At 41.4% G+C, this 18,259-nt stretch overlaps 1 protein-coding gene across 2 annotated transcripts in view; it reads left to right on the top strand.

Moving 5' to 3' along the window:
* Positions 1–18,259, top strand: part of LOC117156812 (protein apterous-like) — a 54,424-nt gene that overhangs the window by 28,503 nt on the left and 7,662 nt on the right. For both annotated transcript variants that reach the window (XM_033334181.2, XM_033334182.2), the window contains exon 4: positions 14,399–14,928. In XM_033334181.2, the coding sequence (XP_033190072.1) occupies positions 14,399–14,928 (530 nt within the window). The remainder of the gene's footprint in view (positions 1–14,398; positions 14,929–18,259) is intronic.

Raw genomic sequence — 18,259 nt, forward strand, 5'->3', positions numbered from 1 at the left:
AATTAGATTTATTAATAACATGCATTCACATTTCAGATTTTTTCCATCCACGATTTTTTCAGATCAATATTTCATCCAATTAATAGTTTATGAATCTTTCATTGAATTTTACAAACTTTTTTTTATAGAAAACAGGTGAAACGAGGATACTGGCGTTCTTTTCGATACTTCAGCTCCATCGAATGGGAGATAATATTTATACGTAATTTGTTTATGATATATGTACGTGTATGTTATGGCTCTTTTATGTTATCTAAATTATATGATATGAGTAAAAAATCCAAGTTCATTGTTTAACGCTGAACGATTTAAAAATGCTTGAAAAGTGAAACATTGAGGCGTCAGGAATGAAATCGAGATGACCAAGGACCTCATATCGAGAACGCTCAAGCGATGGTCTGCCGTTGAAAAGCGACAAGAGTATTTCTCGTGGTTTCAACTGGTCGAAACGATCGCGGAGGATGTCCTTTCGGGCGCAGGAAGTGGTCGCCTTAAATCAACGGCTCGCAAAGGAAATAGCCAGTGGTAATTGAGCCATAACCCTCGGCCGGCGAACACACAAATATTTCAGCGCCGGGAGCTCGCTCATAATTTAGCCCTCATAATTAAGATGCGCCGCGCAGACTCCGGACCCGCTGGAACCCCCTGCTCGCGTCGTACGCGCGAGAATCCTTGCTCGAAAAAGAACGAGCACGAGGCCACAACCAGTCGTCCCGAAACATCCTCACGAAAACAGATACGACTCAGTCCGGAACGAATTCTTCCGAATCACTTTCACAAACCGACACGATACTTTGACAGGAATCGTTTATCTCTACGCGATGATGGTTTCTCATATGTATTACTTTGTTCTTCTTGCTTTGCAAATCCGAACTTTCATGGATATAACGAAAACGATACGTAGAACCTAAATAGGAATTTCCTTCATCTTCTAAATATTTTAAAGAGTATACTGTACTTTAGATACCTTGTACGCTATATTATATATATATATATATATCTGTCTTGTCTATTTAAATTTTTCCTAAAAGCACAGGCATTCGCAATCCATTCATCAATCACCTACTTCGATATATAATCATAAATAAATAAATAATTAAATAAATACCTCGTGTAGAATTGAGAAGCATTCATTGAATTCCAAACAAGAATATCGATTGCCTAGATATTTAACCTTCCAGTCTAAACACTCTCAACGCCCGAAGATTGCACTTACCCTCGTGAAATAACCGTAAACGCTATTCCTTGTGTCTCAGCGAACCGATCTAAACCACCGTAACACTCTTCCCGCCTAGTTACGTGTAGTATAGCAGCAACAAGCGGAAGAGGAACCCGGTTTCGCGAAGTGATGGCAAAAAGTGTTGCATTAATCAGGACGCAGGCTAGCACGTAGGGGGCGGCGTGGTGGCCGGAGCCACGGTGCAACGATAACGAGGCACGGGGACATAACTCGGTGCGTCCACCGTGTTACGATCTAAGAAAGGGGCCGAGAAATACTGCGACACCGGGACGGCTACCGATGATGCATGTCCCAGAAGTGGCCGAGAGAGGCTGTGCACGCGTATTATGTTACCCGGTGCGACGCACCACCACTCCGTACCGTACGTGCGTCCCGACACACCAGGTCGTGACTCTATCATATTTATGTCCCTGGTCGGCCGTTTTCTCCAGAGGGAACGTCGAAATTCCGGGGGAACGCGGTTTAGATGCGGGACCAGATAAGGGGAGGATCTTCGATGGACGTTCGGTTATCTCCGCCACGGTGTCTAATCAGTCCTCAGTATGTAGGAAAACGAACGGAGGAGAGCGATATTAGGGAGAGAAAGGAACAAGTCGCCGTTCCGATGTACTTTAAGGGCCGATTTCGAAGATACCCTCGCATTCCAGCAGTGTAATAGCAGCTGGCCGACTCTACTCGCTGGGTTATCGCCCCGGTTGCCTCGTTAAGCGTCGCTTTTTTTTCTGGTAGCCGGGGGAAAGGATCGTCGCGCGATCGATTTTCAGCTACTTGAAGAGGAGAAGATCGTAGAACGATCGATGGGAGAGGATTGATGCTCCTGGAGGTCTTTGTACGACCTCTATTCATGCGTCCACCGTGTACACGGGTGCTGCTGGAACGAGTGCTTGTTGCCGATGGCTGGTTTAATGACAACGAAAAGAGTGACAGATTGAATGACGCTCATTAGAGGTATTATTCGCGCCTCTGATGGCGGAGGAGCAAGTATTCGCGGGATAGAACGGTGTGAAGAGTACGGTGACGATCGAACGTTGAGTCACGGTGGGAGTGTTAATCCTCTTGAATGATCTCTTAAGATTTACAGTGTAATTCTTCTCGTAAATATTAAAATACTTGACGGAATTGTATAAAATGATAATCGATTCGAATCAATCGTTATCGATCGTAAAAAAATACACGAAAAGTTTGTAAAAGTTAGAATTATAGGAAAATAACAAATGGAATAAAATAAACTATGAAAGATAAAAGTATTTACCTGTTAGTTGGCATTTTATCTAGTAAACGAAACGGATCCAGATAACGATAACGATTCAATGATACGCAAAACGAAGTGAGCATACGTATGGTACAAATAGTTTATTCGTTCGTTCGGAGGTTGAAAAAAAGAGACCGCCAGGATATCTCGATGTCGTAGATCCTATGTGAGATACCACGACCAGCCCGTATTTGTCTCGCGACACCTGCACGTAGGACACTTCATGTATCAGCCGCAGGATGCGAACGGACGCAGCGAGAACACGAATGATAGCTCCTCCGAGCGGCGATATACCTTCTCGCCATTATCAGATTCGCCAGCAATGGCGCCCCGCTAAGAGTCACTTGTCCGTTTGCGTTACAACTACCGTCACATCGACTTTTTTCACCTGTTGGTGTTGGTCGCTATTAATTTTTAATAATCCTCGAACTGCGATGACGATCATTTTCCATGTCCCCTTTAAATTTGCCCGCGTAGTCTCGTAATATTCTTCAATAATACTTTTTCTCCTTTATTACAACATATCTCTTATCTTTTTACCAGATTATTTTTCATTTACTTTCAAATTTTTATTTGTTAAGATATCTATTGAAGATTAAAATTTAATTAATGCGTCGAGATATCAAAAGCACTCGTGATACTTGATAAATACAAAATTATATATAGTTACACTTGATAAATATCACAGAAAGGAGCAATAGTGGCAAAGGAAAATATTAATTGGATTCACTTGCAAGCTCTCGGTGTAAAAATATGCCAAAAATGATTTTCAAGAATCTGACAGGAAATTTTCACCGAAAGGTTCAGATCAAAATTAATTAGCAATAAAAAGCCAGAAACAACATGTTGATGATTGTATTCATTATGCAAACATTTCGTCCCAGAAAGAGAACGACAAAACTTATGAAACAGCCGCACAATCTTATATTCTTTTTGTGAATCCTCCATCATCGTCACGAATTTCACTCAACATTTCATCAAGTATTCTCCGTTATCAAACTCTACCAACGTTACAGTGTACAATTTCAGAGACAGTCGAAACGGTTGAAAGGGTCCCCTGTTCGATACCCTGAGGCGGCAGTCGAAGCTCAGTGGTCCTTAATTCGTACGCATGCCAGAGACGCGTTCGCGTGTGTAAACCTGGTTCTGCATATGCCTCGTATTCGTACGGAGTTTTTACGAGTGGCTCGGCTGTTGGTCATCGTTACTTCATAAGAGGATTCGGCGTAGCCCGGCAGGGGGTCCATCTTGGAGGGACCCGCAAGGTCACGATGAGTCGTGTGTCTACCACAGAATTGCGAGTGTCACCACATAAACCATCCCCGCAAAAGTATCGGGTTACTGCGATTCTCGACCCTCGACTACCCTCCTTCTTCTTCCTGTTCTCCGTGTGCCGTCTCCAGCGATCCTTGGACATGTGCAGATGAACGACTAGATAGATTGTCTCTCTGCGCTTGCTCGTCGAGGTGTTCTTCCACCAGTAACGATTCAGCGTTTCTGTTTTGGTATACGGAGAGTTTGTTGGTGGTTTAGAGGTTTGGATAGGTTTCGAGGTTTTAAATGGAATTCTCGTCTCTTTAAAGGGAATCATGGGAGGAATGTTAGAAGTTTAAGTATTATGAGCTAAATTATTGAGATCAATGAAGATTTTGGTAGAAGTTTTGACAAATATTTTGTGTCTTTATTGTTATTATTGGGCTAGTAGAATTTTGGATATTAGATTATTGAAAGACTTCTATTATTTCTAATTTAGAATTCAGAGCCTAATCCAGCTTGGATAGGCTTGCATAGGTTTACATGGAATTCCTAATGATTGATAATTTTGGATCCAATCACGATATTTCTCTTACGAATGATTTTATACAAAACAACTTCTAATCTCGATCTATGCTTAGACGATACCGTATGAATCTTAAATCATTCGACCTCATGTAAATACTAATCCAAGCAGTACGAATAAAGAGGTATCGAGGGACCAAGAAATGGAACCAAATTGCAGTGGAACATTATATTTTGAGTGTCTTAGTGCCTGAAGATTCGATACAACTAGGAATGGTCGAATCAAGTTCGTCGTAAATTGCTGAGCGCATTGCTAGGCGCAGCGGAGGCGCGGCTGAGTTACAGCCGCGTAACATTGTAATCGTACGTATTTATTGCACCGGCGGAGATGAGCTACGTACCCTCTGGCTAGATACCCCACATATCACAGGACGCAGCGTGTCTTCCCGGCGAGTTTATATTTCCTCAGGCCCGCCTCTTTTTTCCCTTTTTCCTACGTTCTTCGTAGATCAATATTCAGATTAGACTGTTCGGGAGATAAGCACCGGTTCGCGAGGTAATCCCGTGATTATTACTATATATCGTGGGGAAGAAAGGGTTTTATGGCCGATGGTTAGGGCTTGGGCGAGTTACTATTTGAGAAAGAGGAGAAAAAATAATCCGAGTCCTTTTGGACTGAATTTTTTAATGGGATACGATTTTTCTGGGATTGGTAGCTCATGGATAACCACTGAATATTATTGTTTTCTTTGTGTATTTTCTTTTGAAATTTGTAAAATGTAAAATATTTCTGCTTTGAACTTGAAAATTATTATAATTTCAAGTTAAGTAGTGTATTTTTTATACAACGGTTATTTCGTTGACTTTTTCCAGTCGTTAATCAGATTTTAGCAGTCTTAATTTGACAATTGTATTATTCATACTCTAATAATTCGTCACAATAACGTGTTATGATACTTCAATCATTTTATTGAAATGGATTGTCTATCGTGAATGCTTGCGAAGACACGTGATTTCTTTCGTTTTATTCTGTGCAGTGATCTTGTTAATAGGTTAACATTGATACCATTCATCTCCCTACTTTCAGTTGCAAAAGAATCATCAATCTATAGTCAAACGTCCACACCAAAAACAAACGATAACCGGAAATCGGCTTCGAGGGCCACTAGATAAATCATTTCTCTAGCTTCCCTTTCGCAACCCGAACAAACACGACCGTGATCCAACGCGTGTCCATTCGATGATGGATGTCAGGACGTTAATCGAGGCTGCTTGCTTCAAAGACTAATCGTTCGGTCGGAAAATCAAGCGTAGCCCTCGCGCCAAACTGCGAAGCTAATAATTCCTAAAGCGAAAAGAAACCGGGGACATAAATTTTCCCCATCTGGCGAGTGGGTGCTCGTAAATGGATATCTCTGGCCATTTTCAGGCCGGATCAATTCGTAATCCGCTCTTGTTCCACTTGTACCCTTAGAGACCAATAGTCGTGTATCGAGTCGGTTCTCGCGTTCGATTCTCGTTCGTTAACCGAATAAAATGAAACGGTAGCCGCGAAAGGCTGCGAAACGACAATCCGGATACAAATTCTGCATCGATAAAGACTGTCCCCTTCTTCCTCGCTGTCTCTTTCGTCGTACTCGACACGATGATATTGTAATCATTTAGCTGCGCAATCAAACACAGTGATAATTATATAGATCGTGATACACAGTAAACGACAAAAATAATATCGAATAAGATCTGTCAAATAAATATTTTGTCTTTACAGATAAATATAAATATACTTCAGATTATTTTAAGTCTGTCGACACGTATTAATCCGACCGTGTCGTTTCGATTACTTTTAACGTGATTGTTTTTCTGTCGCTACAAATTCTTTTAAAACTTGAAATTGAAACATCGAAGTTGACACCTGAACTTGTTTTGTCCTCTCCACAGCAAAAGTGTTCCCGCTAATTTTTCAACAAACTCAATTCTTACCATTTACTTACCATTTACATAACTAAAATATCTAAAGATTTCCAGGTAATTCTGTATGGAAATGTTTCTTAAAAATATGATTGTTACTATTAAGAGAGGGCCAAGACTTTTGCACGGCACTGTATATTATATTACGCAACCATCGACGCAACTGCGCACCGTTTTCTCAACGATTGTTCCATGGCACCGTAGGTGCTTGATTAACGTTGCCAACGCGTTTTATCGATACATCAGCCGCGAAGTTTTCACGGTATGCGATTCCAGAGACGTTTCCCTTTTTGGTTTCTTTGTTGCCCGCTGGCTGCCCCCGTGGGGAGGCGATCGGAAGCAGCGATATCGTGGCGACTTGTTCGCTTTGCAACGTTATTGGCGTTGATATCGCCGGTATGACATGTTTATGTCTAATCCAGCCGGGGGATCTTCACCATCGCGACACGTTTGCCCTTGGGGATACTTCTTCCATGTTGGAAATTTTCGTTTCCAAGAGCTTGGTTCCGCTACGCAACCGATGCTAACTTTACCTGGATAGTCTACGTGTTTCCTGTAACCAGAAGGTCGACCAAGCTCTTTTATCTACCGAGAACATTGCGTGTTTCCTCGTTCTCACAATATCATGCTCTGGATTTCCATATGTACCTCTGCAACATTGTTCTTCGTATGCTTCTCGACTCAGGGAATCTCCAGTTACTAAGAGTCTCACTGATTCGATCTCAACACTCTTAGTTTTCCACGATTGAGAATTAGAATATGTATCTCTCGAGGTACTGTGATTTTGTTCCTAATTATTGGGTGTCGTTGGATGATGAATTATAAGTTTGTCTAAAAGACGCAATGAGAGTTACGTAATGAAGTGTTGTAACAGAGGTTGACTGAGATCATTTGGTGGAATTTGAACTGCAGATTCGTCGATAGTATCATTCTGTTATAATTACTGAAAGAAAGCGCGTGTGTATAATTTTAAAATATCAACTCTAGAAAATTTCATTCATTCAACTATCATTCTTTAGTCTATAACCCATTTATCAACGTTCCAACATTCGATGACCATTCATGATTTAATCTCCAACCTTTACCAATCACAAATCTCAATACACATAATTCTTCTTCGACAAATCTGTAAAAAAAAAAAAAACGAAATTTCATTTTAGAAAGTGCCTCGTCAGCGGAAGTTCGACAGTGTATATCATTTTATTACAGACGGCCCGCGAGCGGAAGTAACGGCTAGGTTTACTGAATGATTCGCTGAATAATCTTTTCGTAACAGCGGCTGGGCTTGTCTCGGCCCGCTGCATTTTCTTGTTGATTTTCTCGCGTCGTCTGCGCGCAGACTAACCAATGGTTGCGCGTTTTATTTTATGAATAATGTAGCTACGGGCTACCGGGCGGATACGCCGCGGATCTCCCCCGACGGCGGAGGACACGCACACGCGTGGGTCGCCGGCGGCGACGCGGCGCGGTGTTCGAGCATTAATCTGGATCACGGTATTCTTGCATTATCGTTCATCTTCCTTGATGGTTGGATACCGGACAGGCCTATCCCGACAAGATTTTCACCGCGTTCCTGTCACCGCGACTTTCATTGCCGCGCGTCTCGCTTCACTTGCTGCCACTCCGGTCTGTAACGATCTCTATTTGAGTAGAAATGAAGCGTAGAATGGTATATATGGAAAATGGTAAATGTATGGTGTGATGGGGAACTGGTTCTGCTATTCGAAGGGTGGTTTTGTTTTTATGTAAGGAGCTAGAGAGCTGTAGGATACAGTAAGATACGATATCTATTGGTACAAAATTTTAACAGAATAACCGCAATAGCTTTGGTTAAGTTATTTATCGTACGGGTACGTCGCGCATTCGATAAACAAATAAAAACCATTATGAAGAAATATCAGTTTGTAATATGAATATATTCGTCCTGTTTTCTCTATTTATACAGGGTGTTTGGTAACTGGTGGTACAAGCGGAAAGGGGGTGATTCTACGCGAAAAAAGAAGTCGAAAATATGCAATAAAAATTTTTCGTTCGAGGCTTTGTTTTCGAGAAAATCGACTTTGAATTTTCGCTCGGTACTGCACTTTATCACGTCTCGTTATAACGGATCTCACTGTAAATCGTTGTCTCGATTGACGTTATTTTTTTGATTTTTAAACTTTTTCAATTTTTAAATTTTTATTCTATATTTTCGAATTCTTTTTTCGCCCGCTTTCCGCTTGTACCACCAGTTACCAACCACCCTGTATAATAAATATAGAAACAAGGCGAACTTATGTTACTAAATTACCCAGTACTAAATTAGATACATTAATTAAAATTACAGTGTAAGAAATATCGAAGTAAGTTGCGTTTCGTACCTGGCGTGTCTCAAAATCTTCCTTTCTGCTACTTCTCTCTTTCAACAACCCAGTCACGTTTCCAGTGAGGACGGTAGCCACGATCGTCGAATCTTGTCGATTAGATTCGCGGCCGTAGGAAGGACAGAAGCAGATCGTTTATCGGTGGATGCATTAATTACACCCGGGATTCCAGTCGAGGTGGACATGCCTTTATCGTGAAAATAATAATTTACAGCATCGTGAGGCCTGTCCTCTTAATCCCTGCGCGGCTTGTCAACGGCCTCCGCTTTAACATACGACGCTGCTGAACGAATAGAAGCGGGACTGGATCTTTTTGAATGTCCGCACGCGGCCTGACAAATGCCACGAGAACACGACACAATATCGAAGAAAACGTCTTCCACGATTCCGAAAAATTTTACACGAGAACATACTCTTTTCGAGAAGTCAACATTTCAATGATAACGTCACATTGATATTTGTTTAGAAATATTCTTGGCACATTTTATTCATTTCTTAAGTATTTTCTTAAGTCATTATTCTTATCGTATTTAGGTTTTTCAAACCAACGTAAAGCATATGGTAATAATATAGGACACTTATTTTGTCTTTTGATATAGAAAGTTTCATGATAGTTAAAAAAGGAAAAACGCAGAAAAGTTGACATCGTATGAAAAGTAATCTGATTCTGATTGCGATGTGTAAAGTTGGATGCGAATTCTAGTAATACAATTTGGCGAAAATGATCACTCTTTCCATCTTCTACTTCCGATGACAGGTCATTGTTCATAGCGAAATTATTCTTTCGATAAAACGTCGATTACTTTCACGACTTACCATTTCGTTTTAACATTTCTGCAAGAGTCTTAACGATGTGGTTATGAGAATTCAGCAAGAGCGGCTGGCTAGAATTTGTGAATACATTACAAAGAAATTACTGGAATGTTTAATCGAGCGAAGGACTTTGAATTTCTTACAATTTTTGGATTGCAGGTTGCAGCTTGTGAAATCTTAACGACGTTTGGCTTGCACGCTTCTTCGTTTAATGGCGAATCTTCATTAGAGATATGTTAAGTGTTTCGTACAGTAGTTTGGAATGTTTCTACTCGTATCACAAGTGTAAGCGATGCAATTGCCTGTAGGCAAAATTTACATGATACAAAACGCTTAAAAAGTTTTAACATAACAACCAAGTACAGAAAAAACTGTTTAAGAGTAAAAATCTGGACAAGATCATAACTTTTACGAACTACTTCTTTAGAGAAATATTAAGATAATGGTTAATATAATCCAAATAAGCTACAATCCTATGAAAACTATTCAAGCTTAACTCCATTTCTACTAAATCTCTATCAAAAGTTATTTGGCAAAGTAATCATAATCAAACCTTCAGAAACATCTCTCCAACTGTACCAAACTCAACACGATCTCCTCCTTGTGCCTACCAACAATCGTACAAAGAGAAACAGGAACCAAAATGAAAAAAAGAAAAAAGAGAAAATACCCAACATTGTATAGTGTATAAAAAAATCACCCTCAGAAGCGTGCGAGAAGAACGAGAACCGCGGGGTGCAAAGGTCGAAGGATGAAGACGTGTGGAGTCTTACATCTTTCTCGAGACGGCACGTGAGAAATCGCGGCCTCTGCGGGGCTCGTGTCCTCGCGGGCATCTCTCGAGGGCCAAAGAAAGCGAACCGAAAAGAAAGCGGTCGCAACGAGGCTACGAACCAAAAGAAGCTGGACGAGGAGGGAAGAAAGAAAGAGAGAAAGAAAGAAAGAAAAGGAAATGGAAACGGAGGGAGAGAATATCCACGTGGTCGACGGATGCAACGAGTGTGCGAACGCGCGGCAAGTGGTCTCAGCGCCGCGCGAGTAGTTCGCGTATTATAAAAGATTTCCGACTCTTTGTGGCGGACTGGGTACGATCCGTTTAGGAGCCGGGCGAAAAAGCGAGGCTCTGGCCGCGCTTAGAATACCGCGGCAACTCGCATTGTATAATAATGTATCGCATATGGCGCATCTTGTAAAACTCTGCGGGCGTCCCCCCACCGTGCCTTGTGGAACCAGGATGAGCGTGGAAGGACGGATGGAAGCGCGTGAATGAGGTTATTCCCGGTCGTGGAGCTCGTTCATTCATCCATCGGCGGGACAGCCCTCGTGGGGAGGCTGAAGACAGTGTCGACCAACGGCAAGGAATAGCCAAAACCAACTCTACCCTACTTACCTTCACGGATTTTTCTCTTTGCTGTAAATACCTTGCGGGTTTCTGACAGTTTCGTGAGGTGTTTGGGCTTGAAGAGGATGTACGAGTCTTATGGAGGAAGACTGATGGATTAATGAAGTGGAAAGTTTGGGTTTCTGATCAGTTGGAGAGATTGATGGCAAGACAGAATCATTCGAGTTCATAATAATTGAATAATTGATAAATATTTACTTATAATACGCGTCATTTGCAATTTCCATCAATATATTATCGATGGAAATTTTCTATAAGTGCTGTAACAATTTCTATAATTTCTCTATGTCAAATCAAACTACTCCTCAACCCCTACGGAATACCATCAACATCAAACTACACCGCACTTCAAACTAAATTAATCCTCTTCCTCAATTTCACATTCAACTGAACAGGCTCCTCCAATCGAGTTAGAAAAATATTCGGTCCCCAAGCGAGTCCGACAAGTAGACTCGATTCAAAGTTCCATTCAAGCGTCGACGGGAGTTAGCGTCAAGCCGTGTCAACACCTCTTCACAGGGACACGGCCAAAACGACTTGAACGCCAGCGATGAAAGTAGCCAGTCATTCGGCACCCTGCCTTCAACGATGGGTGCCAAAGGTTTCGACGAATAACGTTGCACAGTAGAACATAGTCTTCGAGTCGAAGGGATTTAACCTGGTCCCTGGTAAAACCTAAACCTAATCTAATGGATTAGGCGCGGCGTATCTACTAGTCGTCGAGGGTCTCTTGACTCGAGACACATTGTTATCGTTGTTCTGATCCTATTGACAGCCCCAATCCTGCTACACATATAGAATACAATGGCTGCGGTAGTCTGGTTTGCGCTCAGCAGGATAACTCCGCGTATTTTTGCCTAATCGGATCCATTCGAGCATGTTGGGTAACCGATTGGCCCTCTTTCGAGTTATACAATAGCAGTTTCATCTTTGCTATTCTTCCTCTGAGGATTGTTGAAGGTGTTTGTTAGGGGAAAAAAAGCTTTTGTTATCGCTCGTTGCTTTTCTGCAAAATTTAGGTATGTAATAAAACAAATATGTTAGAATCTTTATTAACTCATTTAGAATTATACAGCGAGATAACGTGTAGAGGTTGCGTACATGCAACGTTATGACAATTAGATTACATTCTTCCTCCTTTTCCTTCTTTCTCTTTTTCGTTTTATTTTGGATGTAAATATCTGTTTCGGGAAAATTGAATATATAATATTAAGTAATTTGATTTGTTGTTCATTTATTGTTATTAATAGAATGTAACGTATATTAATTAAGAAGAAACTTTATTTGTTAAATTGCTTGGTAGAGTAAAGACAGTTTAAACAAGCTTTATGTAGATTTAATGCACTATACAGACCGTGTTAATGGAGATACTAGATGAATGGGTTTTTTAAATCTTGTTTGCATTTCATTGTGTTATCGAACAGGGTATGCATCGAACGTGTTCCCTTTTCGAGACGAGAATACCGAGCAAACCGAGTCGTTGTTCCATCGAGAAACAACGAAACTCGTTACGCGGAGTCTGGCTTGCTTTTCCGTTACGCGATATCTGATCGTTATTCCCCATTTTCTCGTTTTCCAATTGCTGAGATCGTTGCTCCGCAGTGCGTGCACGATTTCTCGTGGCCACATCCTCCTTTTGTTTTCCCGCATTTCCCTATTCATTCCATCAATATCGCGTCGATCTCAGAAAAATCATTGTCTGGCTACGCGTGTTGACATGATTCCAGGGAGATCAAAAGAAAAACCGTCTCTTCTTTAAAATAGTCTTTACTTCAACCTCACGCTTTTACACAATTCACCTTTCTTTGAATCATAGCTTAAAATATATTGTAAGAAAATTTAGTAATCTGTAACGTTACCTAAATTTATTTGCATATACTCGATTTTCTCTGCGATATTTTTCAAAGCGATGCACTGTTCCCTTTATTCAGGTCCCAAGTAATAGAGAGACGTTTCTCTTTATTTCAGATACAAATAAAAATATCTAAACGATATACACGAACAATAATTTCAGCGACAGTTGTGTATAACATTACGACCAAGCCATTTTTCTCATTATCCTTCAAACATTCGTCTCACCAAACACCTCAAAGACTAACCAATGACCCAGGTTCGAGAATCGTTCTACATACGTCTGAAACACCATGATTATGCCTACCATATATTTCTATATGGTGCGGAGCAACTTAACGGAGACTGGATCCGACGTGGCATCAGGGTTATAAGATCGGGCACGTCTCTATCTAGGTTCTTTAGTACGGCTGCGAGGCGACGTAATATATTTGGGAGGAGGTGGAGAGTGAGATAGGTGGTTAGGTAGGTAGCCGTGGTGGATGTCGGGTAGATAGTCGACCGGCTTCGGTAATGGAGACTGCAGGGTGCCGCTAATGCAGTAGCGATGTCACGGTGCCCGTTGCATCGGCATATTCCTTCCCTTTCCGCCCTTTTGCTTCACCGCGGTTTACCATACGTGTCCCTTCCCTACCTTCGCGATATCACTGAGTTTCTATGTGTCGCCTCTGTCTCTGTTCCACTTCGATCCACGTTCGTGCCACGGACACTTCTCTGGCGGTGGCTGTTTATCTGCTTGCTGGTTGACTTTTTCCTTTCTTTCATTTTTTTCTCCTTTTTTTCTCTCTCGATTTAACGGAACCCTATCTGTGGGACACGGTGGATATCTCGGACGATGAGAAACATTCCCCATGCGGATGTGTTTGTATCGTTTAAAGTGAATGGAAAAATGGGCGCCGCCTGCATCCCGCAGTTACGATAATTTCTTGGTTATTTTTGTCATGGCCGCCGGTTCGATCTGTTTGTATGTATCCCGGTGTCGGCGGGCGTTGTACCAACGTCGCCCGATTTCTTGCCCTGTTAATTGGCCGGTTTAGTTCCAAAGATATGCCCCGCGGACCAAAAGCGGCGTAACTTTGCTAGAACGTTTAGTTACCCTGGCTTTTTAACCGGGCTGTGTGATCGTCCTGCAAATTGGGAGCTTAAAGATCGGGCTACTTTAGGCCAAGTTATTGCCCGTTGAAACATCATATTATTTTAGAGATATATTATATGTATGTAAAACAACATTTATGTCGTTATTATCATATATATTTAAAACTGTCACTTACGTTACAGGGATTATTCGATAATTACAAAAGAATTCTTTTAAACCATCCCAATATGTATATGAATGAGATATTTTATCGCACAGTCGTTCATATGGCGCTTTCAACAAGATACTTCAAATCTACCTCAATATGTTATCCATAGCTAATTAGAGCTAAAGCAACACAACAAAAATAAGCAAATATATAGGTATAATCACGATTTTGTCTTAATAAAAGAACACTTGATATTGCTGAAAAATATGAACGTTTTTATGATAATGATTGAAGAAAAAAGAAACGAACTTAAAATTACCTACATTTTAAGGAATGAAATGTCTCATTCATAAATTCAAGTATAAAAATCAATTAAAATACCTCACTTTTAAGTACCAGAAAATTAATCTTCCTTGTTTAATGATTATTCTCAAAAGAAAATACATTGTCTCCACATATATAACTTTAAATCTAAACTTTTTTCAGAATGTTTGGCAGTATGAAACGATGTGCCCGATGCCACGCAGCGATCCTGGCCTCGGAGCTGGTGATGCGAGCCAGAGACTTGGTGTTCCATGTCCGTTGCTTCTCATGTGCCGCCTGCGCGGTTCCGCTGACCAAGGGCGATCACTTCGGGATGAGGGATGGTGCAGTGCTCTGTCGATTGCATTACGAGATGGGCGCGGAGCTGCACCCGTCTCAGAGTCCTCCAGTTCCGGTTTATCCTCCCGGTCCGCACTATCCCGGACAACCGTTCCCCTCGCCGGAATTCCTTCACCACCATCATCATCATCCCTCCCATCCGTCTCATCCGCATCACTCGATGCATCCTCAGCATCCCCACAGCCACGTAAGCCCTGTACCGCTTCAGCCTTCGACGCCATCCATACCCGACGCAGGCTCACCACCCAAGGTACCGTACTTCAATGGCGCCGCCGTCGTGCCGCCGCCAAGACAGAAGGGTAGGCCTAGGAAGAGGAAACCCAAGGATCTCGAAGCTATGACCGCCAACATAGGTGAGTGTCGTTACCCGTATCTGATCAAAAGTTTTGGAGGAAAACGAAGATGTGTTTGATGGAAGAAACGAACTACAGAGTAATTTGTTTTATCGTAAAGCCGTAGTTTTTTGAATCCTTAATTTCTAAGTCATAATTCTCGTATAGGTTCGTGTTTAAGCGCTACGCTTAATCTCCTATTAATTTTATGATTAATTTCTTTAAATTTTTGGCTAAACAATCTTCCGAGGTAATTCTAAATTAACTGATTCTTTATATTTTTAGCCTCCATGTAACACGTAGCAGCAAAATATATTTATACAGTGATAGCTATATTTCTCGATCACTTGTCACTTCCATCGAGTTATGTGACTTAGAAAGAAGAATTTGTGTCTGCGAATTATCTGGATCGTTTCTTCCATCGAGCATAATCCAGTGTTTTAGAATATTCGAAGGGAACTTGGTCGCATTGTTTTTCGTTATTCTTCCGAAGCGTATTATTTTGTTTTGTATCGCATGCTGTTGGACGATTTTGCGGGCATCCTAACAGCTGCAAAGTGATTCATCGCTTTCTCGGTTGCACCACGTACCAGATTTATAAAAAGCTTTGCACATTGTCCCTCGAGGAATGCAAAAGTTATTTTAGAGAAATTCTTCACGCGCGAATTAACATTCTGGCAGCGAATAGTATACGTATGTGTAGACACGTTTCAGAGATTCGATCGCAAATGAAGGTGAAACGTACCCGATAGAACAGATGCAAATTGGAATAGAAACACGTTGTACGAGCATTGTGCTGGAATGTATCACGCAATAATCATGGTTTGCAATTAGAAAGCACGAGACGTGTAACTCCGCAAAATTGCTGTACGATTTTTTGGACCGTGAAGTGGTCGAATGTTTGCTTAACAAGAAAATATCGCAAACCGCGTCAGTAGCTTTGAAAAACGAGGCGCTCAGTGTTGTTGAACTTCTCATCTTGAAAAATTAATAGCACGAAAACTGCGTGCCTATCGCAATTCAATTAAGCTGTGCTAAAACATTGTAATTCGTCAATGAGTCATTATTTTTGCTCCATTAAATTAACGTTTATTACTTTTAACGTTGTTATACCGAAACACACGCCAGAAAATTCTCTCTATCGTTGTGTTAACCTTTGAACCACTTTTATCTATACAAATTAGGCAATCTAACTTTATTAACAATCAATAACGCTAATCTTATTTATCAAAATTTGAGTCGTCCCTGATATAAGATCAATTAATATTCATATATTCTCTGTATTTAATTAATCTAAGATAAGAAAGAACGCGTTCCGTTTAACCGCAGCACAAAACGAGTTATTAATGATGAATATGGAAAGCTATAGCTCGATAAGACAATGACACAATTGCTGTATTACGAACAAGTAATGATATTTAAAAGATATATCTCGAGTTTTAATATTACCAACGATCTTCTTAATTATCAGAAGGTTGCCTCATATTATATTCGACTTAACTTAATGACTTTAATCAAATCAACGTGGAAGACTCCGCCTGCAATAAAGTAGATATCACATAAAATTACGAGCAACTCCTATTTCTTCATTCCAAACAATCAATGTTACCTAAGACTTAGAAGATACTTCATCTGAATTTCATCGACGTTCTTCTTAACTACGTAGCAATCCAAATTGTCCACATAACCACTTCGAATCACTATATAGAGACTTCATGCCAACTCGCATTTAACCATTCCTCTGCATCCATGTTTTAAGAACAGTTCCAAAGTGTACCTAGATCAGGTCCGAGGATTTTCAATCGTCGGTGTCGGGGCACGATCGCGATCGCGTGCACGAAAATTCTTACACGAGCTGCAGGGTCCCGGATCGGTGGACGTTGGTACGAGGGCCTCGGCCACGCGGTCAGAGATCGCGCGGTACGCGCACGTAACACGACGAATCCCCGAGAGGTGTGTGCTCCGCCGGTGATTTACGGGCGCGCGTGGGCGCGTGGTGTTTGCCACCGAACCCTGATAAAATTTGTCGCCGCGACATAAATTCACGAATCCAATCCCAACAAAGCGTGTACGTGTCGCGCGTGGGCAGCGCGCCGCGGCAGCTTCCTTCTCCGCCTTCGAGAACTTAATTTCGATTGTTGACCGACCGTGGGAACAGAGGAGGGACCAGAGACGAGTCGCCTCGACGAACCACCGGCCGTGCGCCGTTCTCTACCCCGGGACCAGTTCCTCTGCTTTTCTTTTTGTTCCTTCATTTTCTTCCTCTTTCTTTCTTCTCTGGGTCCTTTTCTTTTGGCTGTTTCCTGTGAAAAAGATCTCGTGGTTCGTGTCCGCGAACGATGATGTCTCGACACGGGACCCACGGATGACTGGAAATTATTTGTTCTGTTTGCTGGTTGGATAGCCTCGCGCGAGAATTTATCGTTTGAAATAAAATAATTTGATAGGGGGGGCCTTCGTCGATTGGACCTTTTTCGCTGGCAAGGTCGTCGTCGTCGGGCCTCTTCGACTAGAATTTCTTCCAGTTTTTCCTTTTATCTCGAGGTGTGCTTGGTTTTAGAACGTGTGGCGGTCGTTTGACAATGTTTCAGATCGAGAAGACGAGGTTGTGTTGAATTTTTTTGCGAGATATTTCCAACTCGTCTAACCTTGGAATTAATACAATTTCTAAGATATGCTAGCTCTTCCTACTTCAGCTATTTATACTTTTTACTATCTGATACGATTGATGGTCTGATACGATGATTTAAAAGATTGAATCTATTCAGTAACAAATTTGATCTTATCAGAAGTGATTGTTACAATAATGAAAATATGTTGTTCAACAATCTGAACTCCATTTTTTCATAAAATACATCATGAAGCATGATTGTATAGTATAGAGTCGTAAAATGCTTTAATAGTATAAAAATAGGATAGAGAATATCGATACTCTCTCACGGTTCCAAATAATCGTCTAACGCGGTAATTAGAGATTCTCATAAGATCTCCGTGAGATCTAGAAGTTCATCAACTGAGCGGCAGAAGTTCGCAGGATGCAGTTCAGATAGCGAACGGTAGCGAATGAACGGGTAAAGAGAAAAAAGGGAAAAAATATGTAAGAACGGTCGTTCATCGTGAACGAGTCAGCGGTTTCGTAGATTTCCACGCGATAGAAGATCGATCTCGATCTTATCGATCCGCCATCTGGCTGGACGGCTGTCGGAGCGTCGCTTTATTCTCTGGTGGACTGGCGAAGTCTCGGGGACAGGATAGATATACCGGAATGAGGTATCGTGCCTGCAAACTATTTGCTGCATAGAGTTGTAATTGGCCGTGTATCCACTGGTCTTTCGCATACGCTATCACCCTT

This window comes from Bombus vancouverensis, chromosome 4, assembly GCF_051014615.1.
Source record: "Bombus vancouverensis nearcticus chromosome 4, iyBomVanc1_principal, whole genome shotgun sequence".
NCBI lineage: Eukaryota > Metazoa > Arthropoda > Insecta > Hymenoptera > Apidae > Bombus > Bombus vancouverensis.